Source organism: Tachysurus fulvidraco, chromosome 17 (genome assembly GCF_022655615.1).
Source record: "Tachysurus fulvidraco isolate hzauxx_2018 chromosome 17, HZAU_PFXX_2.0, whole genome shotgun sequence".
NCBI classification, from domain to species: domain Eukaryota; kingdom Metazoa; phylum Chordata; class Actinopteri; order Siluriformes; family Bagridae; genus Tachysurus; species Tachysurus fulvidraco.
Window position 1 is genome coordinate 21,031,184 of NC_062534.1, and position 27,613 is coordinate 21,058,796.

The 27,613-nt window shown below is 39.4% G+C and overlaps 2 protein-coding genes across 4 annotated transcripts; both read right to left on the reverse strand.

Moving 5' to 3' along the window:
* Positions 1-1,599: 1,599 nt before the first annotated feature.
* Positions 1,600-12,436, reverse strand: prmt7 (protein arginine methyltransferase 7). 2 transcript variants are annotated; one of them, XM_027136040.2, is made up of 17 exons: positions 12,212-12,436; positions 11,476-11,512; positions 11,131-11,280; positions 10,919-11,027; positions 9,542-9,654; positions 8,737-8,966; positions 7,823-8,003; positions 7,573-7,697; positions 6,433-6,556; positions 6,236-6,319; positions 6,096-6,143; positions 5,830-5,919; positions 5,005-5,166; positions 4,044-4,118; positions 3,686-3,846; positions 2,146-2,242; positions 1,600-2,059 (listed from the first exon to the last, which is right to left on the reverse strand). In XM_027136040.2, the coding sequence occupies exons 1-17, from the start codon at positions 12,325-12,327 to the stop codon at positions 1,883-1,885; spliced, it is 2,079 nt and encodes a 692-aa protein (XP_026991841.2). In that variant the 5' UTR covers positions 12,328-12,436; the 3' UTR covers positions 1,600-1,882. The 2 variants fall into 2 exon arrangements, with proteins under 2 accessions (XP_026991841.2, XP_026991843.2); XM_027136042.2 differs by lacking the exon at positions 12,212-12,436 and adding an exon at positions 12,082-12,178.
* Positions 12,437-13,254: 818 nt separating this feature from the next.
* Positions 13,255-27,124, reverse strand: exoc3l1 (exocyst complex component 3-like 1). Of its 2 annotated transcripts, none has more exons than XM_027136039.2 (13): positions 26,891-27,124; positions 25,630-25,808; positions 24,849-25,068; positions 21,058-21,476; positions 19,170-19,459; positions 18,694-18,811; positions 18,473-18,598; positions 17,445-17,545; positions 16,264-16,380; positions 15,937-16,144; positions 14,885-15,040; positions 14,422-14,555; positions 13,255-13,915 (listed from the first exon to the last, which is right to left on the reverse strand). In XM_027136039.2, the coding sequence occupies exons 1-13, from the start codon at positions 26,928-26,930 to the stop codon at positions 13,729-13,731; spliced, it is 2,295 nt and encodes a 764-aa protein (XP_026991840.1). In that variant the 5' UTR covers positions 26,931-27,124; the 3' UTR covers positions 13,255-13,728. The 2 variants fall into 2 exon arrangements, with proteins under 2 accessions (XP_026991840.1, XP_026991839.1); XM_027136038.2 differs by having other exon boundaries at positions 15,874-16,144; positions 26,891-27,122.
* Positions 27,125-27,613: the final 489 nt, after the last annotated feature.

The window sequence follows — 27,613 nt, forward strand, 5'->3', positions numbered from 1 at the left end:
TTTCACTTCCGAAATGATGCAATGATGTGTCAAAGACATCGACGAAGCATCCAGTAAGAGAGAAAGTCAGTCAACCGATTTATGGATTGTTCACCTTCACCGAGGGCTCGATGGTGGTCAGAATCACGGTGGAGCTCGGAGACGATCACAGGAACATTTCTGCTCTGTGCCAACCTGACACTTTCGCAAAGCAGCTTTACAGAAATATCTAAACATGGGATAGAAATTTTTCCTAATGACAAAACCAGAGGTGAGGTGGGGAAAAACTTCCTGAGAAGATATGAGGAAGAAACCTGAAGAGGAACCAAATGCTCACAATGTACGTTTATTGTGTATTATATGCACAAAGATTTTAACTGCATAACTAATTTTATTCGAATTATAACAGGAAGTTTATCTTGTGGATGCCACGGATGGAGACTTGAGAGTAAAACTGATGTCCAAAGTCTTCTTATTCACACCTAGAGGTAGTTTAGATCAGGTTTTTGAGTGTGTAAGAAGAAATGTGAGAACCCCACACACACACACACACACACACACACGCCAGAGGATCATGAAACTCCACACGGACAATAACCTACGCTGAGGATGGAGCTGAGACTGTAACATTACCTCCTGCACAAACACCAAACTAACTTCAGTGAATTTAACTCGTGTTCGATACCGAAAAAAGTCGAGTTTTGACAATCTGATGCCTGGAGTTCGGTTCTTTAGTCTTGTGCTAAACTTAATGTAGCTAACAAGAAATAAAAGTTTCTTCCAAAATAGGATCTTGGGAAGTAAAGAAAGAAATCGTTTAGCGGTCGATTTAAATGCTATCGTTAAGCTGTATGTCCTTGTTAAATAAACACATTTGTAGATATTGAAGAATAAGTTAGCCATAGTTACATTAAGCTACAAAACTTAGCAAGAGAAGGCAGAGAGAGAGAGAAAGCAAGAGAGAGGGCAGAAAGAGAGTGCATGAGTGGGGAGGAAGAGAGAGAAAGCAAGAGAGAGGGCAGAAAGACAGAGTGCATGAGTGAGAGGGCAGAAAGGAGAGAGTGCATGAGTGAGGAGAGGAAAAGAGAGCATGAGAGAGAGAGAAAGCACGAGAGAGGGCAGAAAGAGAGAGTGCATGAGTGAGGAGAGGAAGAGAGAGCATGAGAGAGGGCAGAAAGACAGAGTGCATGAATGAGAGGGCAGAAAGGAGAGAGTGCATGAGTGAGGAGAGGAAGAGAGAGCATGAGAGAGGGCAGAAAGACAGAGTGCATGAGTGAGAGGGCAGAAAGGAGAGAGCATGAGAGAGAGAGAAAGCACGAGAGAGGGCAGAAAGAGAGAGTGCATGAGTGAGGAGAGGAAGAGAGAGCATGAGAGAGAGAGAAAGCACGAGAGAGGGCAGAAAGAGAGAGTGCATGAGTGAGGAGAGGAAGAGAGAGCATGAGAGAGAGAGAAAGCACGAGAGAGGGCAGAAAGAGAGTGTGCATGAGTGAGGAGAGGAAGAGAGAGCATGAGAGAGAAAGCAAGAGAGAGGGCAGAAAGAGAGTGTGCATGAGTGAGAGGAGGAAGAGAGGGCAGAAAGGAGAGCATGAGTGAGAGGGAGAGAGCGATTGAGGGTGCACATAAAGAAAAAACACTGTTGTTTATAGAGTTTATAAAACACAGCATCACTGGATACATTTTAGAGCTGAGATTTACAGATTTACTTGAGATCAATGATCAGTTCTTACTTACATTAACCTCAGAGCCCCAGAAAAACAACAAGCAGAGAAGTAAAACCAGAGAACTCTCAGAACTCAGATAAAACCGGATTAATATTCACATCAACTTTACACAGCATCTGCTGCAAGAACGTCTTTACATCACAACAATCTGTGATACAGGGGGGAAAATCCTGCTGAGTGAATCAGTACATTTCACTGGGTCCAGACTGAGTGAGTGAAAAGTCCATTCTGATGTCACCAATACTGGGGTCGAAGGTCAGGTTGTAGGACATGCTTGTCTGTCCGTCTCCTGGGCTGTCCCATGGATCCGGTAAGAAATACACTCCCTGCTTTCGATGCGGACTCCACACACACACACCCTGTGTATAAAGGAACATGTTCATGGACATCGCAGCTCATCGTACACTTAACATCTCATGGAGAAGGAACACGTAAGAAGGTTCACCTCCTCGTTGACGGGTTCAGTCAGACCCATGCTGATGGTGATGTCATCGGTCAGGCTGTACTCCATCCACAAGGCCACGCCGTGACAGCGCCCTCTCCTGGAAATAAAAATCATTTTATAGCATGAGGAATTTTCCTTGTAGGTTTTTTCCTGCTAGATGTCAGATAGTGTCAGCCTCAGCCTCGGTTGGCCGAACGTCTGATACGTCTGTCACACAAACCAGGAAACACGTCATTAGTTTCAAAGTCATCATCTGATTGTTTGGATTGTATATGATTTGCATATAAGAGACAGGTGTGTTATGTTGGGGGCACGGTGGCTTAGAGGTTAGCCTGGAGGTGTGAGGCTTCGATTCCCACCTCCACCTTGTGTGTGTGGAGTTTGCATGTTCTCCCCGTGCCTCTGGGGTTTCCTCCGGGTACTCCGGTTTCCTCCCCCGGTCCAAAGACATGCATGGTAGGTTGATTGGCATCTCTGGAAAATTGTCCGTAGTGTGTGAGTGAATGAGAGTGTGTGTGTGCCCTGTGATGGGTTGGCACTCCGTCCAGGGTGTATCCTGCCTTGATGCCCGATGACGCCTGAGATAGGCACAGGCTCCCCGTGACCCGAGAAGTTCGGATAAGCGGTAGAAAATGAGTGTGTGTTACGTTTTTTTAACGGTCCTCCGGAAACAAGGCCGTCGTGTTCCTCTTCACGGAAGAAGGGAGCCTTCATGTTTACAATTATGATTTTATTTTCAGCGTTTTTCCAGATTTCTTTTCCTTTAACTATTATGAGCCTCTTAGACTTGAAGGTTTAATAACTAGAAACTGACCGTTAGTGATTAATAATGAAAACTAATCAGTTTAGAAAGTTTGAGACATTTTCCAGTATTTTCTATACACTTATAATATATAGCATATCATTTTTAGTAACAAGTAAGAATATTGATTCTTAAAATATTAAGATATACTTTACAAACTAATACAAACAATTAACTTTAATCAGTAAAAAAAGGGAAAAAAAGGTTTTCTACCTTTTTTTTTTTAAACCATACTTTTCAGTTTGTATTAATATTTTAGGAATATCTATAATAATATCTATAATATTTGACTCCTCGGACAGTCAAAGTACAGTTTACAATGTGTCAAATGTCTTGTGTTTCCCATAATGCACAGGCAGGGGACTCGAGTCATATGACTTGACTCGAGTCAGACTTAAGTCGTAAATTTGAGACTTCCTTGACAAATATTAAAAAAGACTCGACTTGACTTTGACTTGACATTCATGACATGAGACTTACTTGTGACTTGCACATGTGTGACTTACTCCCGCCTCTGCTGCCATAATCTGTTCAAAAACTCCTACACTTTTTGCAACAAACACGACACAGCCGTACAGAAACCCGTTCCTGAATATAACAATCGTTCGTCGTTACCAGAGGGTGAGTTTATGTTCAAGAATTATTGGATCAGTTCTCTTTATAATCATCATCATCATTATCTGATACTTAGCTGTATTAAATTTCAACACCTAATTCTTTTTAAAGCTTTTTTTTTACCCAGTAAGAGGCAACGTTCCCTGGCTTCTGATTGGCTGCTCAGGGACACACTGCTGGAAGTCAAAGGTCATCACGGAGCGTGACGCCGACAAGGCTCGGCACGGGTATTCCCACAGGGGGTGAGGTTCTGCCTCGCGAGACTCCCGGAAGTCCAGAGAGCGCTGAGGAAGAGAAGAGTCAAGCAAGACTCACAATTTTTTTTTTTACACAGTTTTACACACAGACTTAAACACTGTAAAAATCAGAACCAATGGACAATGCTGAGCTTCTTTGGGCATCCGGCTGATGGTCATTTTACGTCCGTTTCAGAGAATGTTTACAGTTACACTGAACCTGAGGGAAAAGAATGAGTGTGTACCTGCACCATTTCATCCATCGGGCTGACGTCAAATCCTTCACAGGTTCCGCACGGGGCTCGGATTCTCCACAAGTCCTGAGAGAGAGAAAGAGAGAGAGACGGGGAGAGAGATGGAGGGAGGGAGAGAGAGAGAGAGAGAGAGAGTGGGAAAGTGGGTGAGAGAGAGAGGGAGAGTGGGAGTGTGGGTGAGAGAGAAAGAGAGAGAGAGAGACAGATAGAGAAAAAGGGAGATTGAGAGAGAGAAAGAGAGAGAGAGAGAGAGAGAGAGAGAGAGAGAGAGAGAGAGAGAGAAGGAGTGGGAAAGTGGGTGAGAGAGAGAGTGGAAGTGTGGGTGAGAGAGAGAGAGAGAGAGTGGAAGTGTGGGTAAGAGAGAGATGAGAGATGATGAGTGAAGGGGAGGTGGGACAGTTGGTTCGAGAGAGAGAGAGAGTGGAAGTGTGGGTAAGAGAGAGAGAGAAGGAGTGGGAAAGTGGGTGAGAGAGAGTGGAAGTGTGGGTGAGAGAGAGAGAGAGAGAGAGAGAGAGGAGTGGGAAAGTGGGTGTGTGTGGGGGGGTGGGACAGTTGGTTCGAGAGAGAGAGAGTGGAAGTGTGGGTGTTAGAGAGAGAGAGAGAGAGAGAGAGAGAGAGAGAGAGAGAGAGAGAGAGAAGGAGTGGGAAAGTGGGCGAGAGAAAGTGAGAGAGAGAGAGAGTGGAAGTGTGGGTGTTAGAGAGAGAGAGAGAGAGACAGAGAGAGAGAGAGAGAGAGAGAGAGAGAGAGAGAGAGAAGGAGTGGGAAAGTGGGTGTGAGAGAGAGAGAGAGAGAGAGAGAGAGAGAGAGAGAGAGAGGAGAAATGATAGCAGGTTGACAGTTTCAGTCTGTTCTTGCACTAGAAAAAGTGCTTTAAGTTTAATCTGATTACATTGTGTCTAATCTTATGTTTGTGTACATATCTACATACACATCCCTATATCTAATATCTACCTGGAACTCCACGACGATCAGGTACAGCGCAGCCGAGGAAGGCAGGATGGTGGCATTGGGACGGAGGAGGCAGCTCAGTGCGGTACGACAGTACCAGAAGAACAGAGAGTGCCAGGGTAACAGGTTGGTACTGAAATACGGCTCACCGATCAGCACAGAGATCTAACAGCGGGACATACAGACCAAGCTCGGGTTCCTGTATACAACTGGTTCAGCTAACACTTACATCCCACATTCACATGAGAATAATAATAATAATAATAATAATAATAATAATAATAATAATAATAATAATGAGAAGAAGAAGAAGAAGAAGAAGAAATATATTCATCTAAAAATAAACTAAATAAATCGATTAGTTTAATAAAATATAAATAAATGCATAGAATAAAAACAAAAGGCATAGAATATTACAAGAATGTATAATATATAAAGTAATAACAGAAGTAACTGTGATTTATTAAAAAAAAAATAGAATTATAAATAATTCATCTAAAAATAAACAAAATAAATTAAAATAGTAATATGAAATATAAATAAATGGTACAATATAAACAAAAAAATTATTAGAATTTATCATTTAAGACGTAATAACAAGCAATGGTGTTTTATTTAGAAGAAAAAGGAAGAATTATAAATAGTTAATCTAAAAATAAACAAAATAAATTGAAATACATAGATAAACACAAAAGATTCGAATTGTATTAGTAATATATTAATAATAATAGATATTAACAATATAAGAAGTAATAACATTCTAAATTATAATGTAGGTAGGACTTCTACCTATATAGGACTATATCTGATAAATCTCCGGTGTTCTACCTGTTCTCCCTGTAGGTCAGCTGACGTCAGCTGGTCTGGACGAATCTGTAGCAGTTGAACGCCGTGTTTTAGTGAGTTTGCCTCCAAAAACTGAAAAATAAATAAATAGATAGATAGATAAATAAATAAATAAACAAACACATAAATAGAAATAAAAAAAATCAATCAATAGATAAAAAAACAAGACAAAACAAAATGTTTAACAACAACAACAAAAAAGTTTCTGTATTTGTCGCTTTAGACGTTCACGACCGTCTCGTTCTCACCTGCTCGATCACCTGCTTCGATGTTCCGGAATTTTCCAAACTGAACACCTGAGACGGCAGAAATTAGAGGAAAAGATGTTTATTTCTGGTCCTGACAGTTTGAGACGGTGTACATAAATAACAGAAAGATAAACTAAGACCTTTTTAGCTCCAAGCAGATGTGTGAAGATGGGCAGGAGACTCCCGTCGCTGACGGACAAACACACGCTGTCCGGTCTGAGGACCTACAGACAACACAAACACACGTGTACGAGATTTTTATTACTGCATTACACAAATCACACCGTGTACACTTAATGCACACAAAATATTCAAGTTAAAGAGTTTGTGTGCTTACACTGCGGAGAGCGCTGAGGTAACACTCTCGTCTCCGCCGGTCGTTAAGCTCCCCAAAGCGCGGCCGCGTCCACAGCAGGTGAGCCTGACAGGTACAACACGGTGTGGTCACGTCTGATTGGTCACTGTACAAGAAAAAAAGAATACAGATCACTCGGCCATCGCACTGATAACATGTACAAACATCTTCAGCACTTTTGCTCGTTTGATCCAGTCAAATGTTCGTAACTGAACAAAATAGGTTTCGCTGTATTTGATTTATTCCCGCCTCCGCCTTGTGTGTGTGGAGTTTGCATGTTCTCCCCGTGCCTCGGGGGTTTCCTCCAGGTGCTCCGGTTTCCTCCCCCAGTCCAAAGACATGCATGGTAGGTTGATTGGCATCTCTGGAAAATTGTCCGTAGTGTGTGTGTGTGTGTGAATGAGTGTGTGTGCCCTGTGATGGGTTGGCACTCCGTCCAGGGTGTATCCTGCCTTGATGCCCGATGACGCCTGAGATAGGCACAGGCTCCCCGTGACCCGAGGTAGTTCGGATAAGCGGTAGAAAATGAATGAATGATTTATTGCCATATTTATATTTACAATTTATGTCATTTGAAAGATGTCAAGAGTGACTTACATTTAATACAACTGATAGTTAAGGGCCTTGCTCAGGGGCCACAGCAGTGGCAGTTTGGTGGACCTGGGATTCGAACCCACAACACCAGTAGTCAAATAACCCCCCACCCTTTAATATTTCCTATACCATAAATAAATACATTATATATAATTATATTCTATATATATTATATAATATGGAACAATTTTCTGGGACATTTAGCAGCTTCCAGGGAATCAAAAGAAAGAAGAAAAATAAAAAATAAAATAAAAAAAAATCACACTGTTGTGTCACACTGGTGATGAAATTTGTTCCTGAGTGTGTGTGTGATATAATGATTTTGTTGATTTGGTATATTCTGTAACAACAGGAAATGAGGTCATGTGTCCTTTGAGTCTGAGGTACACCATCAAATTTAGGACGTCTCCAGAGGAACGAGTGATGATGGTCCCAGTGGCGTCTGGATTTCCTCCACTTTACCATTTCCTGTTGTCTGAGTGAGGCTCACTGTTAAAAATGTATATATAAAAAAAAAGCTGTATTTACCGGTCAGAGAGGCTGTACCACAAGCTGTAGTCATCATGTGAGACTGTTAGGCTGAGCTCTTCTCCCTCACACACACTCCTCTCAGCAGGCAGGAAGTACACACTCTGCATCCAGTGATCCCTCCACTGAGCACAACACAACACAACACAAATCACGGTAAACCTCTGCATCTTGTAGACTCATTAGGATTAGGAGAGGTTTTCTGTACAGGTTACAGTTGTACGTGTGTGTCATGTTGTGTCTGGCGTACAGGATAATCTCGTGGGTCAGAGTAAGTCCAGCTGGGGGCCATGGAGCAGACGATGCTGCCGCTCGGGTCCATGTCCAAATCCCACCAGGACAAAACTACCTGAGCTCGACCGCTGGCTTCCACCACAAACCTGCACGAGTGTGACTGAGAAGCGCTGCTGACCGGTCTGCTGAAGTCCACACTAATACACACACACACACACACACACACACACACTGATGTGTGATGTTTTCACTTGTGTGTACCAAACACCAAACTCAGATCACACATCTTTGGGAAAATACCAATAAAGCATTAGTGAAAGAAAGAAACAGAAGAAAGAAGGGACAAAAGAAAGGACGAAAGAAAGCAAAAGGACGAATGGAAAAAATATAAAGAACGAACAAAAGGAAGGAAGGAAGGAAGGAAGGAAGGAAGATAACGAAAAAAGAAATATAACAAAGATAAAAAAGGAACAAACGAACAAAAGATAGAAAGAAAGAAAGAAAGAAAGAAAGAAAGGAATGAAGGAAGAAAGAAAGATAAAGAAAAAAGATGAGAAAAGAAAGATAAAATGATAAAAACAACAAACAAACAAAAGGACAAAAAAATGCAAGAAAGAAAGAAAGAAAGAAAGAAAGAAAGAAAGAAAGAAAGAAAGAAAGAGAAACAGAAAAAGCAAGAGAGTGAAAAAGAGACGGAACAAGAGGGAGAGAGTAGAAGACAGAGTAAAAGACAGAGAGTGATAGAAAGAGGAGAGATGGAGAGAGAGACAGGAGTTTACTGGGAGGAAATCACACACAAATACAATGTATTTAATAAAATATTAAAACGTTTATTATTATTTAATTGCTAAGGTTTCATCAATATTTCAGTAGAAAATTCATCCACAAGTTGGACAAAGACGAAGAATAAACAGTGCACTTTCCCTTCACCTGAACATGGTACACAGGGGTCCGAGGTTGGTGAAGGAGCTCGTAGAGACCTGACTGAGCTGCACATCACAGACAGAGGGCGCTCCAGAGCACCGTGTCACAGCAGCAGGGGGCAGCAGCGTGTGCTCCTCCACCTGCATGGGCTGAATCTGTGCCCAGCTCCACAGCCGCTCCGACTCCACCACCCGGGCATAAACCTTGGCACGGTGAGGTACGGCTTCACAGAACTCCTGCAGGAAGGACACGAGAACTCACGAGGGGGCTTTTAATCCAGAAAAACCAAGCCAGCTCTCGCAGAGTGTGTGAAAATCCTGAAGCGCAGAACGTTTGTAATGATAATGACTCTCCTCCGTACAGCCCGAAGGAACCGATAGTCCTAAAATAAATTCTATAAATATTATCTCTAAAAAAAACTCCTTTTTTTAATTCATCGATAGCTTCATATGAGTTGTTCTGCTCTTCCTTTTCTCTTAGAAACATAATAATAATAATAATAATAATAATAATAATTATTAATAATACTTTTTTCAGATGAATATAATCTAATTATTCTGTTTAACACATGATAAAAACGTATGATTCCCATTCTTTTTTTTTTTAATATCGTAAAAATAAATAAATAGATAGAAAGATAGATAGATAGGTAGATAAATAAATAAATAAATATTTAGAGAAATGATCTTTAGACATGATTAAGTCGTTTAAGTACAAAAAAAAAAAAAAGAATAATAATAATTATGGAATGAGGAAAAAGAACGGTTTATTAGTAGACACGACCAAAGATATTCACAGACATGGCTCGTACCTGTACCAAGTGTAAGTGTGCGTGTTCATAGCTGGGTAAAGCTCCCTCTCCTATCAGCTCTGTATCAAACAGTTCTGTCACCAAGATGTTTGCCTTCTCCTGCATGTCTCCATCTGAAGAAAAATAAATAAAATCAAACAAACAAACAAATAATAAATGACATTAAATTGATGATCTTCCCGAATTCACTCTAAAAAACATCACTGAGACTTTACAAGGAAACAAAGATAAAGACACAGCGTGGGATAAATTTACACGATACATTTCCATGGTTTTATTTAGCAAAATAAATTTAAATAAATAAATAAAAATTAAAAAAATGTACATAAGCAATAGGACAAATTAAATTTCTTCTCAGTTTCCTATTTGTTTTAGTTCTATTTAGTCTACTGAGGATTTGGCCAGGTTTCATTTCACTGCAAGTTAGACACTGAAACTTTTTTTTCCCTTTTTGTTTAACTTGCTGTGTTGGATGTCTTCTAGCCAAGCTTTTTTTATCTGTATAAAATTAGACAAATCTGAATTAACTGTGAGAAGAATTAAAGTTTTATAAGAAACTGTAAATAGTTCTTTACTTTCTAAAGAAAAGAAAAACTTTACTTATATATATATATATACACATACACACACACACACACACACACACACACAGACTTCCCTTTTGTCTAGCTTTACAGTACAGACCAAAAGTTTGGACACACCACCTTTTCAACAGGACAATGACCCCAAACACACCTCCAGGCTGTGTAAGGGCTATTTGACCATGAAGGAGAGTGATGGGGTGCTGCACCAGATGACCTGGCCTCCACAGTCACTGGACCTGAACCCAATCGAGAAGGTTTGGGGTGAGCTGGACCGCAGAGTGAAGGCAAAAGGGCCAACAAGTGCTAAGCATCTCTGGGAACTCCTTCAAGACTGTTGGAAGACCATTTCAGGTGACGACCTCTTGAAGCTCATCAAGAGAATGCCAAGAGTGTGCAAAGCAGTAATCAAAGCAAAAGGTGGCTACTTTGAAGAACCTAGAATATGATATATTTTCAGTCGTTTCACACTTTTTTGTTATGTACGTATATAATTCCACACGTGTTAATTCATAGTTTTGATGCCTTCAGTGTGAATCTACAATTTTCATAGTCATGATAATAAAGAAAACTCTTTGAATGAGAAGGTGTGTCCAAACTTTTGGTCGGTACTGTATATATTTTTGAGAGAAGCTTCAAGAGTTCAGAAAATAAATTAATTAATTAATTAATTAATAAAATAAAATATATAAATAGTGTCCTAATTTTATCAACAGCCTGTATATATTGAGGGGGAAAAAAATCAACATGTGTATTCAAGCACAAATAAACTTTGAGGAAGTGACACTGATCTAACCTGGACCCACTGTAACCTCTGTTGAGTGCTTATTGATGATTTTGATCTTGTCTGAGAAGCCATTTTTCTTTGAGATGCAAACTGCAGCTTCAGCCATGGGCTTAAACACCTATATTACAAACAAAGCAAAGAGCGTAAGAGTTTATTATCCATGGCAAGTTTTTTCCTCCCGTAAAAGCACTTCAGATGTCAGTCTAGAGTTTTGAGATCACCTCTACGGCGTAGCAGAAGTCCGCTCCTGCTGTAACAGCCATCATGGAGAGAAGACCGGTTCCTGTGCCGATATCCAGAACGACGACTCGCTCGCCTCGAGCCTTCACCCGGCTAACTGCTGCTCGAATGCCCAGGTAATATTTCTCATTCTAATAGATACAATGCAGAGTTTTTCTAATCAGAATACACATTAATAACCATTTTGTATACCTGACCAACCCCAGGTCAGACCTGGACTGAATTCTGACTGTTGTGGATCAGTCTAACAAGACTATTTGTAAAACCTGGTGTAAAGAAGATAAGCAGTATGAATGAGGATGAAGAGGTACACAAATAAAACTCACCCTGTCTCTGTCATGCAGCATATCAGCATAACAGGACCTGATTAACAAGCACATAAAGCATAGGAGTGAGTTCATAGTGATAAACTTACATTTATTGTTCTGGTACATCCACAAAACAAGCCAGTTCCTAGTCGTTCCCACACAAAACATCTCACCTCATCCTCATATTTTTTGCTCTCTTAAATGCAGTTTAACCTGCTACTGGTGGTGGAAGGTTGTGAGTTCGATTTCTACGTCCACCAGGTTGCCACTGTTGGGCCCCTGAGCAAGGCCCTTAACCCTCAATTGCTCAGGGAGATAAAAATGTAAGTATATCTGGATAAGAGCGTCTGCTTAATACTGTAAATGTAAATGTCAGAGGTTTTAGACCTTTACGAAGCCCTGACACTCAACTATCCTTCCATCAATGCTAAATAAATGTTTCCACACAGGGATCCTGAAGGAAAACAAAACATAAAAACCACTTTGCAAGTGGTCTCATCTTTGTAATGCTTGTATATCAGGAAAACAAATTTGAATAGCTTTTTAATACAGATTATAATACACTCAGCCTTCAAACCTACTGTCTCCCTGTTTCTATCATCGTGCAGGAGTACACAAGCTTACATATTATTTCAATCTTTATGTAGTTAAACCTGACGACGGCTTTTCGCTCTTTTTGTGTTGTGTTTGTAGTGTTTTTCACACCACAGCTGTGTTTTCATCTCTGATCCGAGACCACGTGTCTCTCACCCACCTGGCGATCTCCTGATGATAATCATACTCCTCTCCCTCCTCCACCCAGTCCAGCGCTCCCGTGGTGGGGTTAGCACGACCGCAAAACGTCTTCATTGCCCCACTATTACTAATCATCACAAATGCTACCGATACGACAAATAACGAAAGACCTAGAACGGATTTTGTACTAATCCAGTGTGCATAAGATGGGCGCCGCCATATTGTTTCTGGAGACCACGCCCTCTCGGATCACGTGATCAAATCTGCCTCCTCAGCCGTATGTGTACTGTACAGTTTGGTCTCAGGGCAGAATAACAGTTATATATTACTAAAACCACTTTTAGTCCATAAACCCTCAGTGAGATATTCAATATTTGGCAAGCTAAAAGTTTATCTGAAAATATTTGCAAATTTAAGATTATAATTTGTGGGATTTTTACACTAAAATGTTACGTTTCATAAACAGAGACCCCTTGTGGTCATGGACATAATTACAGTCCATGACCCAGGGAATTGTTTCTAAAAAATATGTCCAATATTCAAATATATATAAGTGTTAAATATTAGAAAATATGCTTTAAAAATAAATAAATAAAATAGCAGTCATAACATTCAGACTGTCACTAATGTAGCTTAGCTCGCTATTTCTGAAGTGCTCTCGATCTATTCAAGCTTGTGTCCAGTTTCGATGAGTTTAACAAACATGTGCTAATTCAAATTGTTACTCAAAATAAGCGTAATATTCGCTATAAAATGTGTGACCCATGCCGTAGAAAAATTTCTAATTAAAGCTGATCGTTCACGGCTAAAATGGTATGCTAGGTGTCCACGGCTGAAATAAAATATGAATACTGAACCTGGTGGTTATCAGTTAGCATATCTGTAACTATGCATATCAGTCTTTCGTCTAAATGTAATGACTCTGCCAAAAAAAGTTATATTTCATTGCAATATAGCAATAATTCCACACTGTGTAATATGATATGATAATAATTTGCCGTTTAGATGATTCGTTTTTTCAGAGCACCAGCTTGGTATTGACCAACTCTACTTAACATCATGTATAATGTAGAAAGACTTTATTGTACACATTAAGCCATGATATACACATTTTTTGTAAACCACAATATAACAACGATTTCATCACGTCACAGTGTATTATTGTTAATCCGCAAGTGTACACTGTTCAAATAACCCACAGCACTTAATTTTTGGCTTCTTGACCTCCTGTTCTGGTATTACATGTGATATATTAAATTTCAGAAATATTGTATAATTTCACCAAGTCTCCAAATATCCATGTATATATTCAGAGACGTTTTATACTTAAATAACACCAAGGAGATTAGTCAAAGGTTGATTTGGTTGAACTATGGCTCTAAACTAGCATAGAACACTAAGTTTAAGCAAACTAAACTAATAAGCTTCCAGCAGTCAGAGGTCTGTGAGGAAAGGAAGTTACTAAATTTTGTTGATTCCTGTTTGCTCCGGCTCGACAGGATGGTGCGTCTATGGCTATTCCATTGAGAGCGCTCATCAAGCACACTTGGCTGTAGGTAAGCAGAAAGGCATGCTGGAAGGAGGCACGAGGATGTCTGGGAAGATTGGACGGTATCCCGGTGGCAGCGGCGGTGAGCTCTGTTCTAGTAAACAGAGTATTGTCCCTCTCACGTCGCGGGGAACGTCTCCACGTACATCCAGCAGAACTGAGACATGTTCCTCACTTTAAACACAGAAACATTTGAAGGTTGTTAAACTTGAAAAAAAAAAAATTAAACTGTGTGTTTCTTTGCTCTTAGACCAAATATGGGTGGATTTTCCTAGATTTGTAACATTCAGCAATATTTTTTCTAGTACTAAAATTTGTAGTACAATTTTGTTTCACAAAAGAGATTTCGAAGAAGAGTTTGCTGGATTCTCCAATCTTCTTTCAAAGAAGATTCCAGTGATTCCTTCTGTATTTAATACAAAAGGTAAAACCAGAAAAACAGAGGAGCCAAAAGGAGTTGAACTGAAGCACAACATCTAGTGAGACTAGGAAATTCTTCTCCTCACCCAAAAGAGATTTTGTATGAAAGCTTAGAAGAAAAAATCATAGTCATATGTGGATTTTCTGCATCGGTTTATACAAAAGACAACGCTCCAACAACTAAAATGTTTCAACAACATTTTAGAAACTTAAAAAAAAATGTTAACCTATAATGGCTAGCAATGAATAACCTATCATACCTGATGTCAGGGTACTTGGATATCAGTCCGGACACCTCGAGTGTTAGCATGCCAGGATCTTTTAGCTTGATTAAATCAGCCAGCACAGGGATCAGAGCTGTGGGATTCACCTTGCTGACAGTCCCATCAACTTCCTAAAAATAAACAGATGTCTTTAAATAGATTGTATTTGCTAACATTTTCATATTATAAATGCTAACATGGCTAATAATGTAAATAAAACAAATAATATTGTGCTTTTACTCAGAATAAATTGTCATTACTGTTGAATAACTGTCTCGGTTGGACATGAGGTGCAAATTTCATTTTCAGTCTTATTTAATCAATTAACCACAAAAATATTGATTTTAGACTCATAAAACCTCATGGAGGTGATATGCACTGCACACTACTCTTTGACGTAGATGGTGATGAGACATTTTTCTAGTTTTATGTAGATGAAGTATGCATCAGTCTTCCTCACCATGCTCTGGAAGTGCTCCCTCAGCTGCTGAGCATCCTGGACCATCTGCTGCGCTAACAGCTGCCTCTCCTCATCGTTCCGGCAGATCAGCTTCTTCTGCATCAGCGCTCGTACGTACTCCACCACCGTCAGCCATTGGCACTCCTCCTGCAGTCGCTGTACAGCACACACACACACACACACACACACACACACACACACACACACACACACACACACACGCACGCACACACACACACACACACACACACACGCACACACACACGCACACCAATGTGTTGTAGTATTAATCTCACTCTAAAGAGATTTTCAAACAAAAAAAAACGGGCTAGCATCATTCTAAACCCTGCTTTTTATCCCGGGTAAAGGAACGTTTCACACTTATAATTTAGAAGCAGGAATAACACAACTTTTGCATTGCTAACTGCACAATGCGATGGGATGATGTAGCTTAGTGGTTAAGGTGTTGGACTACCAACTAGAAGGTTGTGAGTTTGAATCCTAGGTCCACCGATCTGCCACTGCTGGGCCCCTGAGTAAGGCCCTTAATCCTCAATTGCTTAGTTGTATAAAATGAGAATATGAGATGCCCTGAATGGCAGAAATGTATCACATTTCATATTACATGCTTTATACAGTCACAGAAACCCTATGTGCTGTCAAAACAGTAATTACGATGTTTGATTTGTTTGTCTTTTGTGTTAAAACAGCCAAGTTGGATTTAAGTGGCGACATTTTTTCTCACTGATGTGAAAGCATGATACCAGCTGGTATTTAAAGCTTGCTGCATTTATCCAATGATGGTTGTTGACATTAGCAAAAAAACACCACAATTGTGGCCACACTATTGGCCGTTTGTCAGAATTCAGACCCAGCACTATCTGATGGGTTTTCCCAGACCACCACAAATATAATTTAACTGATACTGATATACTGATAAAGACTGCTGATATTTTGTTTGATGGTTGTAACTCAGCGTAAACACCAACCTCTCTGCAAGGCGAGCGCACCCTGCCGTACAGTTCACAGTGGCGCTCCAGAACGCCACACACCTTAGAGACGACGTCTCCCTGGACCAGCCAGGAACGTGACAGGAGCCCCTGCAAGTGAGGTTGAAGATCTAGGAGCAGCTGGTCCATCATGAGGCGACATGCTTTCCTTACGGCCCGGTCCAGAGCAGCCAGCGGCCCGGGAGGAATCCGGGAGAACCGCACCGATTGACGAGATGTAACCTGCTGATGAAGGGTCTCTGTGGACATCCTGAAGTGACATTTAAAGTGTGTGGTGAGAACTGAGTCCATGCAGAACCCCGTTACCTGGGCACAGCATAAAGCGTGTTATTTCAGCAGCACAAACACAGACATACTGTGGGATCTCACTTGAGGATGGTGCAGTTGCTGATGCAGGCCAGGAGGTAATGGAGGTAGAATTTGGTGTTGTTTGCCGTCGGATCCTTTCGATGCTCTTTGCCGTGTTCTATGATAGCGTCTCGAAATCTGAGTGGGATTTACATGGACAGTGAAACAGCGAGGGATTAGTCTGATATTTCACATTTACACATTTACATGAAAGAGGAGAGACCAATAAACACTCTCAGAAATAAAGATGCCAAGCTCAAATTAATCACTGTGGTGATACTAGAAAGGGTTTGTATTTTTTATTAAATAACATTACAAATAAATTCACAAGACCTGAAGGAAAACTGATACACTACATGCACCTACATGCAAAGATACATACTGAAGTCACTACAGTAAAGATTCAATTCAATTCGATTCGATTCTATTTGTATAGCACTTTTAACAATGGGCATAGTCTCAAAGCAGCTTTACAAAATATAAGAATCATATAACAAAAAGTTAATATTATACAAAGATTAATATTATACAAAAGTTCAAGATTAATATTCATTCATTCACTTTCTACCGCTTATCCGAACTTCTCGGGTCACGGGGAGCCTGTGCCTATCTCAGGCATCAAGGCAGGATACACCCTGGACGGAGTGCCAACCCATCACAGGGCACACACACACTCTCATTCACTCACGCATTCACACACTTCAGACAATTTTCCAGAGATGCCAATCAACCTACCATGCATGTCTTTGGACCGGGGGAGGAAACCGGAGTACTCGGAGGAAACCCCCCGAGGCACGGGGAGAACATGCGAACTCCACACACACAAAGCGGAGGTGGTAATCAAGCCCCCAACCCTGGAGGTGTGAGGCAAACGTGGTAACCACTAAGCCACCATGCCCCCATATTATATTATATTATATTATATTATATTATATTATATTATATTATATTATATTATATTATATTATATTATATTATATTATAAATTGTTATATATATTAAATACCAGAGAGTGGTATTATGAATAATATCCTTTCTACAGCCATATACAGATATACTCTTGATGGTACTACAACAGCAAAAACAGGTACAGTTTTGTATCATAATTACTCAGAGTGGATTTCTGGACCACAACAGAACATTTCCACAGCAATACATCGGCATTCTGACCCTGTATCGTTGTCTATAATTAAAGAACAAACCTGGTTAGGAGGATCTCCATTTCGTACAGACCCATCTGGATTGTCTGGTCCCGCAGACTTTCACTGATCATCAGAGCCACACGTGCATTCTCCTCTAACATCTAACCGGCCAGAGACAAAAAATTTAATGATTTTATTTATTCAATAAAGACAACAAGAACATTTCATACATATAGTTACATTACCTTTTGGGAAAACAGCCACTAAAAGCAAGACAGATCCTTTTTTAGCACTTATGTTAGAGCAACAATACCAATTGATTCCCTCACTATAGCCTTTCTTTTAGAAAATACAAAAATCTTACACTTGTAGTGTAAAAATCACTACAAGAATCAAAATCCCTTTCCAGTGGTTATGGCTTAACCTTTAACAGTTACAAAGCGCTGACACATTATAACAAAAAACAAAACAAAAAAAAACTAAACTGATGTCAACTCATATCATGGTCTGTTTTTATTTGTAATTATTTTTACATGTATTAAATTTCTTTTATATTTTTATAATTTTATATTTCCTACTTTTATTTTTATTTATTTGTTTACTTAAAAAAATTCTATATTTCTTCCACTTTTTCACATGTACATTTAAATTAATTGCTAAATACTATTTTATTTTTATTTTATATAATCTCTATTTTTTTTCTATTTTGATTTTTTTTCTTACATTTTCTGTATTATATTTTATATAATCTAATTTTACTTTCATTTTAATTCTATTTTTATTACCTGGACAGCCAAAAAAAGCAACAAAAAAAAAAAAAGCAAAAAAAATAAAAAAATAACACATTAAAACAAATAAACTAAAAATATATTAGAACAAACACATTGATATAATGCTGTGATTTGAATTTACCCCCTCTGACCAATCAGATTTGAGAAGTCTACAAAAATGTGGTATGAATTGAAGATCCTGCACATGCACATTAGAAATATATTCCTCTAGATTTCATAAATTCAGGATGTCAGTTCAGCTGATTACTTTTAATATTCATGGTCAGTATACGCTGTTAAATGAAGCTCTGCACTAACCTGAGTGATGATAGTCGGAAGGCTGGTGTGGTAATAGCCCTCGTGGTCAATATCAGGCTCCTGATCCCTTTGCCAGTCTGTACGTTCCACCTCCAGCGCCTTCTGCATCCATTCTGAAAGGCTTTTCTACAAGACGATTCACAGACAGACATCAGCCCTGGATTCCTACACTGCTCTGCAATGACTTAGTATTTCCCATCCACAACAAATGGCAGTCTCACCCGAACACATTGAACATATTTGTTCTGCAGTTGTTCCAAACCGTCCTGAGATATCAGAGGACCCATCTCTACCAAGTCCAGATGTGCAGCAAGGGCAGGGTCACCCATCATTTCTGAGCTAAAGGAGAAAAACTTTTGAGAATCTTTTGACTGCAGCAGATATTTTGTCAATAAGTAAAAAAAAAGTTATAGGAACACAATAATTTATCTAAAAAATGAGACTTTTCTCAAAAGTAAAATGTTTTGATCTTGAATCTTTGTATAATGTTAAACTTTTTGTACTTTTTGTAATAATTCTTATGTATTTTGAAGCCACTATGGGAAATTATATAATTATGACATCTCTAGTTCACTGAAAATATGAATTTGCATATAAAAAAACAAACAAATAACAACTTAAAATTATAGTCCCTGTGCTGTCCAGATAAGGATAGACACAGATCCACACCTAGACCCTGACCCAGACCCAGCCTTACCTGCTGTAGATATGAAGAACCCAGTTAAGGACAGCGAAGATCTCACCACTTTGCAGCTCCCAGCCAATGATTTGGCCTAAATGGACCTGCAGGCAGCGATGGCATGCACGTAGATACGCTTTGGTGAGGTGGTAATGTGGAGGAACACATTGCTCCAGCAGGTTGCGCACTGTAGCCAAGTCTCCTATGATGCTGTGCTGTAGGGCTGAAAGGTGTCCAGCAAGTCCGGGGCCTCGAGTGTGTAAATAGGATGCGCTGCGGAAACGAGATGCAACGGCCTCCTCCAACACCTGAGGAACACAAGACTCTGACTCACTCACGAGAAAATAATCTTATCAAAAGAAACTATCCTGCATATTTGCAAATCATTAAAATGTAATATTTGTTATTATAATATTATTAGAAATCTAATCTAATATTATTCAACCTGTTTAAAAGCAGTTTTACATCACATCAAGCTTTAAATCTTTTATCTAGAAATAAATGCTATAGTAAGAATTACCAGCTAATAGAACAATTGATTTTAAGCTTTTAATTACTTGAAAATATCTTCTTAATATACATATTTGTTTTATTTGGTTTATTGTGATCACATATTTGGTTTATTGTGATCACAGTGCATCACTGAAAAGCTTTAAATCCGAGAAAGTCTAGAGAGACACCGTTCTGTCCATCAGCAAGGCCCTTTATCCACAGCTTCTTATCTAGGTGTTGCTTTAAGGCCTTTAAGCACTTTATCTGAACTTAGTTTTTTTACTTAACCACATTAAAATGATAAACTACAACAAATGTATCAGGTACTCTATCTCCATCACCATTCTCCATTCTGCTTACTGGTATGTTGGTGTTTATCTCTGGGACTGTGCCAGATATGCCAATATTAACCAAAAAGAAAATGGTGGCTTATAACACATACAACACTCAAAGTTATTTTGATTAAACTTTGAGTATTTATTTACTTTATCCTTCAGATAAACTACTGCTAACCTAAAGGTAACCTACAGCTAAACTACTGCTGACTAAAAGCTAACCTACAGCTAAACTACTGGTAACTCAAAGCTAACCTACAGCTAAACCGCTGCTAACCTACAGCTAAACCGCTGCTAACCTACAGGTAACCTTCAGGTAAACTACTGGTAATTTAAAGCTAACTGATAGCGAAATTACTGCTAACGTGTAGCAACCATACAGCTAAACTACTGCTAACCTACACCTAAACCTCTGCTAACCAACAGCTAACAAACAAAGAAAGGACTATCTATCTATCTATCTATCTATCTATCTATCTATCTATCTATCTATCTATCTATCTATCTATCTATCTATCTATCAGATTATTTATCTGCATAAACAGCAGATGATCTTTGAGAATGAGGAACATAAAGGTTTGTGATTCTGATGAAAAAGAGAGAAATAAAGGCCACTATACGCCTTTCTACAGTGAGTCACATACAAAACACTGGCCAAAGATTTGCTGACTTTTTGTCGAGGCCGCAGCATGTTGTGCTCCATTTGAAGCTCCATTAGAGGAAAAGAGGACAATAATAATCTACTCATTTGTTTCCCTTGTGTCCAAATGCACAAGCAACTAGCAAACTAGCTTGCCATATATCATTAAATAAATTTATGTTTATTCAATTATGCTTCCAGGCAACCGAAACATTGAACTGCTGCACTAGATTCATTACAGACTCATTATTTGTACATCTTAATACACAGAACGAACTGAGAAATTGTGTGGTAAATGCGTGGTAACATTGACAAAGACCATATCTTATTATTATTGTGATTAATTTTTGAATTCACATTACAATTTAATTAGGAAAATGGTCTTTAATGCTTTCTTGCACTTATTAATAATTTCATCATTATTTATTGTACATCATACCTTAAAGAAGCGTTCTCTCCAGCAGCGTGGTCTTCCTGGAGGCATGGGCCTGCCATACCTCTCACCTGACGCACACTGCCTCTCCTCTAGGAAGTACTGATCAAGTGCTTCTTCTCGCTCCACGATGCGTACTGCTGAAACAAACGGTGTGGGGTTCTGCAGGGAGAGAGTCAGTCCGCTACCCACCACCGCCCACAGCTCTTTCGCCAGGGCCTCCACCAGCCGCCCTACTCCTGAAAAGTAGTTGTGCACCAGTGCCTCATCTTCGGGGTTCAACAAGGTTCGGGATGAGCCTCTGAGTCCATGGAGCTGAAGGAGAACCTCATCCTGCCAGTGTTCCAGCTCCATGAGCCGAGAGTGGGCTTCCAGTAAACGGCGTGACTCCACAAGGCGCTCTGTTTCCATCACCATGCTCTTCACTGGTTCAATCAAAACAAATAAAGATGCACATATTATTAAAAACATGGTGGACATGTCATGAACTTATACATCTCATGCAAAACTGTCAGCAAGAGATCAGTTCCCAGAATTGAGTCACTGTTAAGCCCATGAGCAATACCCTTAAGGATCATCAGCTCAGCTCTATACTTGGATTCTGCCTCTAAGTTAGTCACTTTGAATAAAAACTCATGCCGATGGAATAAATCTACCAATTTGCTAAAGTACAAGCAGCAAACATACTTTCTTGGATCATCCCCAATTTAAACAATACACATATGGGCTCTTAGTAGCTCTTAGTTGTGCTCTCACTATTCAATATTTATTATTATTATTATTATTATTATTATTATTATTATTATTATTATTATTATTATTATTATTATTATTATTATTATTATTATTCATTCATTCATTCATTCATTTTCTACCACTGATCCGAACTACCTCGGGTCATGGGGAGCCTGTGCCTCAGGCATCATCGGGCATCGAGGCAGGATACACTCTGGACGGAGTGCCAACCCATCGCAGGGCACACACACACTCTCATTCACTCACACACTCACACACTACGGACAATTTTCCAGAGATGCCAATCAACCTACCATGCAGGGGGACCAGGGGGGAGGAAACCAGAGTACCCGGAGGAAACCCCCGAGGCACGGGGAGAACATGCAAACTCCACACACACAAGGCAGAGGCAGGAATCGAACCACCAACCCTGGAGGTGTAAGGCAAACGTGCTAACCACTAAGCCACCGTGCCCCCATTATTATTATTATTATTATTATTATTATTATTATTATTATTATTATTATTATTATTATTATTATTTTCTTAAGCATTATTTCCCAGAAAGGTTCAAATGGCAGTTATGCTGGTTATGCTAGTTATGCTGCCTTGGATTTCTTGCATCTTATCCCAGTAGTTTCAATGGCATTTGATGTCTCATTGATATGAACTTACACTTGATGACTCCTTAAGGCTTTATATTTAATTTTACATTGCAAGAATATACATAGAGATGGTATAACAATTCTAAATTTCCTTGGCTTCGTTTAACATAAGCACAGAAACCGCTTCAGTAGAGCTCCAGATGTTTTTATGAGGCACTTTTCTTTATTAGAACATTAAAACGCAGTCAATTGCTTTACACTTCTGGCTGTGCTCAATGGAGTGGGAGTCTGATATTCAGGAAAATGAACAACCAGTTTTACGACATGCATATTGCTAATTTCCAGCAGTCACCACAGCTAAAATTCTGTCAGTGGTTCCCTGAGTAGCACTAAAATGGGAAATTAGCAAGATGGCCATCGGCAGTACACAGAAATAAGATGCTGAATAATGTAGACTAATATCTGAAGATACTATTAATACATGTAATGACAACATGAATGGTAGATGAGGTCATGTGCTGGTTCCATAGTGTAAATGTTAGTATGTAGAAATCAAAAGCTCTGTCAGTTAAAGTAATATTAAATATATATATATATATATATATATATATATATATATATATATATATATATATATATATATATATATACATACATATATAGATATACATACATATACCTATATATATATATATATACTGTAAGTGATATCTCTTAGATTAGAATTTACAGATCTCAATTCTGTTATTAAGGGCATTTAAGGTTATGTAGGATAACTTCAAAAAAAGAACTGAACATCCAGTTACATGAACTTCATTCTTATGAAGGTCCATATAAGCAATTACTATGTTTGTTAGCAATGTTTCCACCTTTGACTACTGCACACTCTGAAAAAACGGGAAATTAAAATTTGATGCCGAGAAGTAAACCTGCTCGTCCATTGATCTGTTTTTATTTTTGAAACCTTTTTAAACAATTCAACTTGTCAGTTTGCTAATCGGACCGGAGCAGTTAAATAAAATAAGAAATCCAGTAAATGTCTGGAGTCCAGTAGCTAGTATCTGCTCTAATACAGTCATTTAAATGCTGTTGTTGTTGTTGTTGTTGTTGTTATCCTTCATCATTCATTCCGTATTCGATTTTGGCACAGGTCTTACACTGGATACCCTTCCTGACACAATGGGTCTGGGGACTGACACTGAGAGTTAACCCCTTCAGTGACTTTGGTGAAGTTGGTTCCAAACTTGGGCCATGGCACAGAGTGTGTCACTTAAATAATTGACCTGAATTCATGCATTTGATTGATTCAGTACAAAAGGTCTGTACCGAAATACAGACATATTTTCCTGGATATTTATTAACTCTCAGTACTGTTACTTACACTACCATTCAAAAGTTTGAGATTTCCTTGTCTTTCTGGTTAGAAGCATTTTGTGTTGTTATTTGAAGGGAGTAGTTCACAGCATGATAATATACACTACCATTTAAAAGTATGGGATCACTTGGGCATTTCTGTTTGCTCAAGCAAAAAAACAATTTTTTTTCCATTTCAAAAACATTAAATCAATCGGACGAATTTTAAAGAAAGATCTACATTGTCACAAAGAGGCCCATTATCAGCAACCATCAGTCCTCTGTTTTAATCTCATGTTATGTTTGCTAATCCAAGATTTAGAAGGCTAAGTGATTTTTAGTAATACATTTTAAAAGCATGCTAGCATAACTGAAAACTGCTGTACTTAATAAAGGAGCAAGAAAAGTGGCCTTCTTTAGGTTCGTTTAGTATCTGGAGCATCAGGAGTTGTGGGTATGTTTACAATCTCAGCATGTCCGGAAAAAAGAACTTTCTTTCTTTTTATGGTAAGAACTGTTACCATGCTGTGAAATACTCCCTTGATTCCCTATAGAACGGAGAACGGGGCATAGAAGCCTTTATTATTGCCACATATACATTACAGCACAGTGGAATTCTTTTCTTCACATACCTCTGAGGAGGTTGGTGTCAGACTGCAGGGGCAGCTACAGTATGATACAGCACCCCTGGAGCAGGGAGGGTTGAGGGCCTTGTTCAAGGTTGAGGGCCTTGAACCCCGATCCTCCGATCAACAACCTTAACCAGTTGAGCCACCACTGCCCCCTATATATTTCTATATAGTTCATTGCAAAATGATTATAAGCAGAAACAAGGAAGCTTACAAGTGATCCCAAACTTTTGAATGGTAGTGTACATGGGACCACATCTGGACTACAGTCCTGTAGATGAACTGTCCAAATTTAAGGTTGCAAATCTAAGTATACTAAATTGTTTTATACCCTAGGACTTGCTAGAAAACCTGGTTTTACAGCTCTATGTTTGAAATTTGTCCTATCACAATTAACCTTGGTTAAACATATCTTCCCAATAAATACATGCATATGAGGTAATGTAAAATAATGTCAGAGTAAAGCCTAACTAACCTGAATGGAGGCGTGGCAGGTTCGTAACAGCAGCCAGCAGTTGAGAGTGATTGATAGACGTTTCTCTCAATGTGTCCAGGGCGTTGATGCTCTCTGCGTTCTTACTGGATTCGAGTTCGACCAGATTCATGGCATGGGACACTTCTCTCAGCTCAGCACGAGCCTCTCTGAGTTGTCTCAGCCCCCAGTCTACACCTTCTAGATAGGACTGGACCACTGACTGCAAGACGACCGCAGTACATCATCAGGAAGATGAAGAATGATTGTTGTGCTACATCTTTGTATATGCAATAGGGTCCAAAATTAACAGTCCAGCAACCAAGGACTAATTTAGACACAATTTTCTTTAAGCTATTAAACTATATATCTACAGTATATAGGCTGAGAGAAACAACACAGTTAAGTCAGTATCTGTTAAAAATGATTACAATACTGTAAGGTGCATGATGTGTGGATGCCAGTCCCTCACAGGGAATACACACATTTACAGCTATGTATTTGTGAGACTGGAAGGAATCCAAAGAACCTGAGAACCTGAGGACAGAACATGCGAACCTCTACACGAACACTAACTAGAACTCTGGATAGAAACTCTAGCTGTAGGTAATCTAACAATGCTAGCTGCTCCACCACTGTGCAAGTATCTTAAAAAACTGATGAATTCTTTTTGATGGACTCAGAATTTTTAGACCCTACTGCATTCTTTAATCTAGAACAAGCAAAAATGTTTTAAAAAACACTTAACGTTGATGCAAATAAAAGTTGGAAAGGTGAACCGTACCTTTAACCTTGAGTTTATGGATGTTGTCCTTTGACTCTCTCTCTTCCTGTAGTATGCAAGCCTCTCGAGGTTTTCTGGACGGCAGAACACACCTGAAGCCCATTTGAGAGCCGCGCCTCGTGCCAAGCACTCTGCCCGCTCCAGTTCCGGCCAAACCTCCTCACCTGCTGCCGGGAAATCTAGCATTCCAAAGTGATTGATTCAGCTTATTTACCTGAGATACTATAGTTTAAATCGGAAGTTTTTCACATGGTGAGGGTTGTTGGAGGGACGTTTTGTCTTTATGTCATCTTACGGGCAGTTCTTTGGGATGCTACGTATGTATTTTACTGTTTTTTTTATAGGAACTCCCAGAGAAAACCCCTGTAGCCTGTATAGAAAATGCAATTTCCAGAGATCAATGTAGATGTCTTTTTGTATCCACATCAGATTATTTGCTGTTAAATGAAGCCGATTTCTTTTCAAGTCTATAGATTCATGTAGATGATCAGTGTTCAATGAAATTTCAGGACACAACTGTAAGTGTAGAGAGTTGCTTTTTTTATCCCTTCAGCTTTTCCATTTACAGTGCGTAACATAACATAAAGCCAGTGGATCATAACAGACAGACAACTACCTACGTACCTTTCATTGTGTGTCTGTGTGTGTGTGTGTGTGTGTGTGTGTGTGTGTGTGTGTGTGTGTGTGTGTGTGTGTGTGTGTGTGTGTGTTTGTGCTGTTTTACAAGGATTGGAGAACAGATTTGTTTAAGAGACACTTTTTAGGCATCTATACTGAAATCTATACTGCAACTTTCCTCTCCTTTTCCTACCGGTGAAGCAAGATTTCACAAGGTTTGTTTTGCATTCCTTACATGTATCCCATGAACTGTGAATCTCATCTAGATGTGCAGCTGAGACACTGAGGTTTAGCGTGTACATTGCAAAAAAAAAACCTTGGCTAACTCTCACGAGTGTTTTAAATGAATAATCCTGGTCATCTTTCACTGTGGTCATGAGACAGATCATTTCAAACAGTGTCTCCAGCCCTACTGTTGAACGGATTATTGTTGCTGTCAGGAATGACTCAGCTCAGTCTTAACTCTTCTCTCTGCTCTTCTATTCTCACGATGCTGAAGCTTAATTGTGCTGTTAGGTAGTCAAACCTTTCCCTCTTGTCTACTTTCACTACTATTACTTTCGTCATGAGCTATACTAATTTTCATAAACTGCCAAACTGGATCACCAAACATATAAAAGTGCATAAAAACATAGAACGGTACCTTCACGTTTATCACAGCCATTCTCGTTTCCTTGTGACATTTAGGTTCAGGTTTGTTGGAGTTCAGCTGTTGATTCCTCGGTTGTGAAGAAAGAGCCCTTCGCTGAGGGCTGGCAGAACACGCGGAGAAAGAAAACAGGGGGACGAGAAGAGAGGGTACATAGTCGCACTGCTGCCTTCCTCCAGCCTTCCTCTGTCCCTCTTCCAGACACATCCTCCACTCCATGGTCGACAGGAAGGGAGGGAGAGAGAGCGAGAGAGAGAGAGAGAGAGCGAGAGAGAGGGACAAAGGGAGGGGTTTTAGTCGAAGGGATCCAGATGTAGACTTGTTAGGGTGGGGGTGTGCTTCATGTCCAACACTGACTCTATGCCCTCACGCCAGTCTTAATCAAATCTCCCAGGCAAAAACAGAAAGCCTCTGAAAAATCACCAGATTCACATGAGCTTACAGAGTGAGCAATATGTTAAGGCTTCAGGGAGGTCATTTTTAATTCATCCCAGGTTGTAAACTATTCCAGAATTCTTTTCTATAATGCGTAGAAATGAAGTGTTTATTTTATACCACAGAGCTGTTTAATTTGCACTTTTGATTAGTCAGAAGGTGTTGATTCATTTGCTAAATTGGCAACTCGTGGGTTTCATTTCGTATTGATATTGCAACACATTACTCAAGAACTTGGTCTTGGAAGTCTGTAATGAACTCAGAAATGACGCTGATCTGTTA

Bases quoted from the DNA above. Each gene is read 5' to 3' on its own strand.
- prmt7 (XM_027136040.2), bottom strand. From the start codon at position 12,327: ATGATTAGTAATAGTGGGGCAATGAAGACGTTTTGCGGTCGTGCTAAC. The intron at 11,513-12,211 runs GTGGGTGAGAGA...CTTGTTAATCAG, and splicing joins TATCATCAGGAGATCGCCAG to GTCCTGTTATGCTGATATGC. The intron at 8,004-8,736 runs GTGAAGGGAAAG...TGTGTGTATTAG, and splicing joins CCCCTGTGTACCATGTTCAG to TGTGGACTTCAGCAGACCGG.
- exoc3l1 (XM_027136038.2), bottom strand. From the start codon at position 26,930: ATGTCACAAGGAAACGAGAATGGCTGTGATAAACGTGAAG. The intron at 14,556-14,884 runs GTGAGGAAGACT...GTTTATTTTTAG, and splicing joins GGGAGCACTTCCAGAGCATG to GAAGTTGATGGGACTGTCAG. The intron at 13,916-14,421 runs GTATGATAGGTT...CTGTGTTTAAAG, and splicing joins TCCAAGTACCCTGACATCAG to TGAGGAACATGTCTCAGTTC.